At 44.2% G+C, this 8,046-nt stretch overlaps 1 protein-coding gene across 2 annotated transcripts in view; it reads left to right on the top strand.

The window, feature by feature from the left end:
- The first annotated feature begins 1,957 nt into the window (after window positions 1-1,957).
- Window positions 1,958-8,046, top strand: part of LOC115476618 (ubiquinol-cytochrome-c reductase complex assembly factor 1) — a 49,874-nt gene continuing 43,785 nt past the window's right edge. The window contains exons 1-3 of one of the 2 annotated variants that reach the window (XM_030213088.1): window positions 1,958-2,043; window positions 4,496-4,609; window positions 4,819-4,895. In XM_030213088.1, coding sequence (XP_030068948.1) covers window positions 4,501-4,609; window positions 4,819-4,895 — 186 coding nt within the window. In that variant the 5' untranslated portion in view covers window positions 1,958-2,043; window positions 4,496-4,500. The remainder of the gene's footprint in view (window positions 2,044-4,495; window positions 4,610-4,818; window positions 4,896-8,046) is intronic. The other variant, XM_030213089.1, reaches the window with a different exon arrangement.

The raw sequence follows: 8,046 nt of genomic DNA, 5'->3' as shown, positions 1-8,046 counted from the left end.
CCATGCAAAATCCCAGACAGTAGCAAGATTCCATGCAGAATCCCAGAGAGTAATAAGATTACACAGAATCCCAGAGAGTAGAAAGATAACACGCAGAATCCCAATGAGTAGCAAGATTATATGCAGAATCCCAATTAGCAGCAACATTCCATGCTACCAAAGCAGTGGCTTTTCCCATGTCCATCTGAATAACAGACTATGGACTTTTTCTCTAGGAAATTGTCCAAACCTTTTTTTTAAACCCAGATATGCTAACTGCTGTTACCACATCCTCTGGCGATGAGTTCCAGAGCTTAATTATTTGTTGAATGAAAAATATTTCTTCCTATTTGTTTTTAAAGTATTTTCATGTAAGTTCACAGTGTCCCGTGGTCTTTGTATTTTTTGAAAGAGTAAAAAATTTGATTCACTTTTAACCATTCTATACCACTCAGGATTTTGTAAATCTCAATCAACTCCCCTCACCCATCTCTTTTCCAAGCTGAAGAGCCCTAATCTCTGTAGCCTTTCCTCATACGAGAGGAGTTCCATCCCCTTTATTTATTTATTTATAACATTTGTATCCCACATTTTCCCACCTATTTGCAGGCTCAATGTGGCTTACATAATTCCGCAAGTGGTGATTACCAGTTCCGGATAGGAGAAATACATAGTTGGGGCAAAGGGACAGATCAGCGTTAGGTTACAAGTGGAAAGTTCGTAAGAAATTCAGTTGATAAATCCATTGTGACCAACAAAATTTCAGTCTTAGCTACGTTAAGGACCAAACAGTTTTCAGTCATCCATTGATTTATCTGATGAAAAATGTTTTGCAACCAGATCACTGTTTCAGGGGATCGGTCCTGCCAACATAAACTGAATATCGTGGAGGAGGATGAGGATGAGGATGGAGTAGTGGCCTCTGGATTTGGCAAGGAACAGGTCATTACAGACTTTAGAGAGTGCTGTTTCTGTTGAGTGTAGAGGGCGAAAACCGTATTGAAGTGGATCGAGGATGGCCTGAGAGGAGAGAAAATCAAGGCAGCAGCTGTGAACTGCACGCTCAAGTATTTTGGAGAGGAAGGGTAGGAGCAGTGGCGTACCAAGGGGCGGTGGGGGCGGTCCGCCCCGGGTGCACGCTGCTGGGGGGGTGCTGCACGCCTGTCAGCTCTTCGTTTTCATGCTCCCTCTGCCCCGGAACAGGTTACTTCCTGTTCCGGGGCAGAGGGAGCATGAAAACAAAGAGTCGGAAGCGCGCGCCACCCCTCCCAGTGGTGTGCACCCGGGGGGGGTTCTTTTGCCGGGAGATCGGGGGTTCTTTTGCCGGGGGAGGGGCGGGGCGCATCGGTGATCCGCCCCGGGTGTCAGCCCCCGTAGGAATGCCACTGGGTAGGAGGGAGATGGGGCGGTAGTTGGAGGGACAGGTAGGGTCTAGTGATGGTTTTTTGAGGAGTGGTGTGACTACAGCATGCTTGAAGGTGTCAGGGACAGTTGCAGTGGAGAGAGAGAGGTTGAGGATATGACAGATGGAGGGGGTGACAGATGGTAGTTGGTGGGGCTGGGATCAGAGGAACAGGTGGTGCATTTCGAGGAGGAAAGAAGGCTAGCGGTTCGTCAGCCTATATCTGATCTGAGATGCGAAAAGAACTCGAAAGGCCACATATTGGAGATAAAGATTAAACAGAATCCCAGACAGGGCTGAGCCCTGCTGCAAACATTTGTCTCTGAGAGAAAAACCGGTTTCCCACATGCACCTGAACCCTCCTGTTATGCAAATAAGAGCTGAACCATTTCAGCACAGGTCCCGCAATGCCACAGTTCGCAAAGCAGCGGTTTATTTGTTACATTTCTTTATATATGTTAAGCTGGGTCCCAGGAAGCGCTGCACGTGGCGCCTTCACTCAATTCCCTGATCCCGCCCCGCGACGCGGACGTCGCAGTGACGTCTCTCATCGTTGCACGTTTCAGTGCGTCACTTCCGGTGAAGACTGACTGCTGCTGCTGGTGCTGCGCGCTGCTTCCGGCGACCGATTGTAATTAAGTTGGTGCAGTGGAAAAGGTCAGGTGAGAGATGAAAATATAGACTCTCTTCCCCTCCTCCTTCCGCTGAACCTGGGTGTTCCACTTTCCTCCAACCCCCCCCCCCCACCCCCCAAAAAAGCTGAACATGACTTGCTTGTCCCTCCCCCCCCCCCCCTTCCCCCCACCACCTGCAGCTGAACATGTTGCAATTGTGCTTTTGGCAACTGGAACTGGATTTTAACGCCTGCAGTAACCTGAAAAAAAAAAATAAACCCACCCTATCATCAATACTAAAATGTTCACAGTTTGGACTTTTCTTTCTTTTACATCAATAGAAATCAAACAAAATCAAACATGGAAAAGAAAATAAGATGATACCTTTTTTATTGGACATAAGTTAATACATTTCTTGATTAGCTTTCGAAGGTTGCCCTTCTTCCTCAGATGGGAAATAAGCAAATGTGCTAGCTGACAGTGTATATAAGTGAAAACATTCAAGCATTACTATGACAGTAAAATAGATACCATTGGAGATTCTACATGGAATGTTGCTACTGTTGGAGATTCTACATGGAATGTTGCTATTCCACTAGCAACATTCCTGCGCAGGCTTCTGTTTCTGTGAGTCTGACGTCAGACTCACAGAAGCAGAAGCCTGCGCGGCCACATTGGTGATCTACAAGGGCCGACTTCTACATGGAATGTTGCTAGTGGAATAGCAACATTCCATGTAGAATCTATAGAAATCAAACCAAATAAAACATGGAAAAGAAAATAAGATGATACCTTTTTTATTGGACATAACTTAATACATTTCTTGATTAGCTTTCGAAGGTTGCCCTTCTTCGTCAGATCGGAAATAAGCAAATGTGCTAGCTGACAGTGTATATAAGTGAAAACATTCATGCATTACTATGACAGTCTGACAGGGTGGGAGGATGGGGGAGGGTAGGAGGTATGCATGGGGACATCAAAGCATATCATTGATATTCTAACAGGATGGGTGTGGATAGGTGAGGGGAGGGTGATCAACAGAGACATACAGCTTTATGGTTTATAATGGGCTAGGAACCCCAGATCCTTGTTAAGTCCTTTCTGTTGGGTGTTAAAATATTCAATCATTCTGACTTCAAAGGTCTTACGTTCTTGTATGGTTTTAAAGTTACCTTTCAGGATTCTCACTGTGAAATCACTGGTACAGTGTCCTGGTCCTGTAAAATGTCAGACTGTCATCGTAATGCTTGAATGTTTTCACTTATATACACTGTCAGCTAGCACATTTGCTTATTTCCAATCTGAGGAAGAAGGGCAACCTTCGAAAGCTAATCAAGAAATGTATTAAGTTATGTCCAATAAAAAAGGTATCATCTTATTTTCTTTTCCATGTTTTATTTGGTTTGATTTCTATTGATAACCTTAAGAGTGGACTAACACGGCTACCACACTCCTCTACTTTCTTTTACACAAATACCCAGTGTGTTTTAGCTAGTAAAAAAAAAAGGTGCCAGGGGTAGGGTGATCACTGAGGGACCCTCCCAGTGTGATGTGCTGGAGCAGGCTCTCACAGGCTGGCAAGAGCCGGTTGTTTAAGAATTTTGGGAGCCGGTTGTTAAAGTAGGGCCCTCCATGGCTACTTTAACAACTGGCTCCCAAAATGTGGGCTTGAGCCCCCTGCTGAATTCTCTTTTACTTTGCTGGTGGGGATGCTGAGCCCTGCCAGCCAAGTAAATAGACTGCTGCTCCCTGCTCTGTTTCTAGCTCTGAGCAGCAGGCTGGGACTTCTCAGAGCATGTGAGAGAAGTTCCAGCATGCTGCTCAGAGCAAGACGTTGGGAGTGGTGGCAGTCCATTTATTGGCTGCAAGCAAAGGTATGCCTAGTGTGCCCACACGAAGGGAGGGAGGAGAGGCAAATTTTGCTCTCCGTCCCCCCCCCCCCCCGGCCACCCCTGGCCCTTCCAACTGCAGAGCTAGCTACATCCGGAGAAAGAGCCTGTTAAAAATTTACCAGCACACCCCTGGACCCTCCTCACAATAGCCGGGACCCCTGCAACCAGTCACAGAATCTAGGACAAGGCAGAATTGGTGTGTAGAGCCTGAGCTCTTTCATTAAAACTCAGTACCCCCTCAAAAAAAGCCCTGCAAATACCATTATAAAAAAAAAGTTGTGCGCTAGTGTGGTAAATGGCTGTGAAGTTCACTTACAGTCATTTTCTTTAATAATCTTTACTCTTTCTTGTTATGGACACTTCTTCCTGTTTCCCCCCTCGAACCTTGCTCTCTCCTTTCCCATGCTGACCCCTCTTTCCTCATGATCTGTGTTCACACATCCTCCTCTCTTCATAGTACTGGCAAGCGCTTCGCTTTGTCCTTTTTCTTTTCACTGTAATTCTGTGTTGTCACCGTTTGTGTTTGTGTGGAAGTTGGTCCTGCCATCCTTCTATTGATGTGTGTTTGAATTTAACATCTTTCCATGCCCTGCATGTATTTGCTGCAGAGACCATGCTGTGCCAGGCAATGTTGAAGAGACTCGTGAGTGGCAAAAGTGGCCCCATACCAACTTGTGGATATACATTCATGAAAAATCTTCATGTCATGCAGCAAAATAAAGGTATAATCCGTGCTTGTTTCCACCCCCCCCCCCCCCCCCCATCACCCACAACTCAATATACCCATTACAGACATGATTGCATTAATTTTAATTACAAAAAAACAGATATGAAAATATTTTCAAACCAACAACAGGGTGCAAACAATACAAAAGATGGGAAACACTGATTTATGGCATCAGATGTAATGAGTTTTCATTTTTTTTCTCAGAAAATGGCATTGGCAGGACTGAAAACGACCCACATCCAAGACTCTTTTGCATGGATATCCACACAACTACACCAGTGGTTTGTAAAATTTAATATTATTTGAGTATCTGGGTAAACAGTGTCTCACCAGCAAGGAAAAGAGTATTTCAAAGAACTCTCTAAGAAAATTGATTCTTATCTTTTTAGCATCTGGCCTGTCTCTCCGACAGAGCATCCTTCACATTTTTTGCATTGAATGAGATACACTACATTTGAAGATGAGCTGAATATTTTTTCCATATAGCTAGTGGGGGAGGGGGAGGCTGTGACACGTGCTGGCACAGTTTAAAGCTTGCTATATTGCAGGGATGTGTACTTGACGAGTCAACTTACACAGGCACCACATTAAATACCACAAAGCTAATCAGGGTGATACTTACTACTACTACTACTACTATTTAGCATTTCTATAGCGCTACAAGGCATACGCAGTGCTGCACAAACATAGAAGAAAGACAGTCCCTGCTCAAAGAGCTATGTAATAAAAGTGAGCCAAGTATAGGACAATCAAGCCATTGTGACATCACTGATGAGGTTGGCTCTTATTGGTGGCCTGAGGCATTATGACATCACAATATTAGCTCTGGTTACAAGAGACTACTACTACTACTACTATTTAGCATTTCTATAGCGCTACAAGGCATACGCAGCGCTGTACACCATACATGAAAAGACAGTCCCTGCTCAAAGAGCTTACAATCTAATAGACAAAAAATAAAGTAATCAAATCAATTAATGTGAACGGGAAGGAAGAGAGGAGGGTAGGTGGAGGCGAGTGGTTACGAGTCAAAAGCAATGTTAAAGAGGTGGGCTTTCTGTGGGAAAACACTTTTCAAGACCAGAGCACTGCATCAATGACTCTTGGTCATGAAAACTGCACAGCACTCGTAGCACCTAAACAGGAAACAGATGATTCAATGAGTAGTTTCACGGTAGCATTAACAAAAAAATGAAATAAACATCAGAAAGCTTGAAAATGCAGCCCATTGCAGGGATTGCAATGTTTACAACCCCTGTGTGCTGTACTCATGTCTGTGTGGAGGCAGTGACAAACTGAGTGATGGTGGAGCAGATATAGATGTTACTTTTCAGGGGTAGAGTAGTTTGGGGGTGCTGGGGGAGTAGTTTTGGAGGGTGGTAAGGTAAGTTGAAGGGGGTCGGGGCAGTTTGGTGAAGCAAAAGAAACCCCCCCCCCCCCCAATCTTAATTTAATTCAGTACTTATTGCCTGCACCATTCTTTACAAAGGGGATTTAGGCAGATAGTCATAATAATACCTATCAATCAATAGATAAATGTATAATACAAAAAATAAAATAGTTAATTATTTAAATCAAAAGTTCATCCCAACCTAACTGCTCCAATAAATAAGTTATTTTTAAGTGGGATTGCCAGTGTTATAAAATGTGATATGTTAATTTTTGGTGAATGCTTTATTTCTCTTGTAGTTCCTTTCTTACGTTTAATTTTATGTAATTTTTTAAAAATTGTAAACCGCTGTGACTTTCAGAAGCCCAGCGGTACAGAAAGGTTTAATAAACATATAGGCAAATCAGATCAGTGCCTGTTTTTATATAAATTCAGTATCAATTCAGAACACAATAATTTTCACGTTAAGAAGCCTGTATATGCAGACAAAATATAGTGGAATTTTAAAGGACCTTCAAGCTATAGGCCCTGTTTACCGATCAGCACTAAGATCGCGTTTGCATTTTTAGCGCACACTGAACACTAAGTCACCTATAGGAATATATGGGCGACTAGCAGCGCACACTAAAAACACTAGTGCAGCTTAGTAAACAGGACCCTATAAGTGTTATTCTGTATCTTCATAAATAAATAAATATATATAGCTTACAGACTTAGGGGAAGTTATCAGTCTGGCTGTCAGACTTGTGAGTTCTTGTACCAAGTAGAGCGCTGCTGAGCCCGGTACTCGGACCAGGTTCTGCTTGGCTGCTGGACAACCCGGGTTTCACCTGCGCTGACCGCTGTTCCCCAGAGGTTGAGCCCCTAGGTGCGGGCGGCCTGCAGGACTTATGGGACGGAGCTGGAAGTGGGGTGAGGAATGTATCGGCCAGGCAGGCAGCAGGTTATGAGAGTAATTCAGGTACAAGCGGACGTCAGTAGGCAGGCAGCAGGTGAAGAGTGATCCAGATACAGTAGGCAGGCGGCAGGCAAGAGAGTAATCCAGGTACAGGCAAGTCAGTAGGCAGGCAAGAGAGTAATCCAGGTACAGGCAAGTCAGTAACGAGGGACCAGAAGATAAGAAGCAGACTACAGAGTTAGTAACACTTACCAAAGTAGAAGCCGAAGCAATGAAGCAGGGGAAGAGCATCCCAGAAATAGTGCTGGCGTCTGACGTCAGCAGGAACCAGCTGGGGAGGAGAGCTGTCATCAGCCAATGATAGTGAGGGAAAGGGAGCAGGAGACCGCCTGCAGAGGCCAATCCCCATGGAGCAAGGAGGTGGGGCTACGGCCCAGAGCAGCCCGCACAATGGAGCACCGGAGGAGAGATATTGGCATGCGCGCAAGCACCGCACCGCCAAGAGAAGCGTCGGACCCGCTATGGAGGTGGGGAGCGTGACACTGGGCTCTTGTTAAGTTGGGTTATTTTGGTACAGGGCCCTGTTTTATGCAATGAGACCCTGTACTAAAATAACCCGACTTAACAATAGCCCATATTGATAACTTCTCCACTTAGTTTTATATATATCAGACACCATATCAAGTCTAATGTATGCTTGAAAGTTCAAGAATTATTTCTCTGTGAGCTTTTAGGGCCCCTTTTACAAAACCTGCAGTAAAAGGAGCCCTGTGGTAGCGTCGCCATGTGTTGTACTTAAGACCTTATTTGTTGCAATGTTGATTTATGGCTGTTTTTTTTTTTTTTTGTATATGATAACCTTTGTCTCTGTTGCTCTTGTCATTTTCCAATAAAAGAAAATAAACATGAAAAAAGAAGGGATTTGTGGATATGTGGCTGGGCTTCTGGTGTAAATCCCTTTCTTGAAAGCAAGTTGAGGTTTTTTTTAATGGTGGTTCATAATGTGGCACTTGTTGATTGTTTTTTTTTCATTCCCTCTGGCCACCCTGCTCCTTGGTTTTGGATAACCAGCTGCAGAGGTTGTTCTCTCTCATCTTTGTTTTCCTTGCAAGAATTCACATTTTATTTATATAGTACTAGTAAA

Source organism: Microcaecilia unicolor, chromosome 8, assembly GCF_901765095.1.
Source record: "Microcaecilia unicolor chromosome 8, aMicUni1.1, whole genome shotgun sequence".
NCBI lineage: Eukaryota > Metazoa > Chordata > Amphibia > Gymnophiona > Siphonopidae > Microcaecilia > Microcaecilia unicolor.
This window is presented reverse-complemented; position numbering and strand designations above follow the sequence as displayed.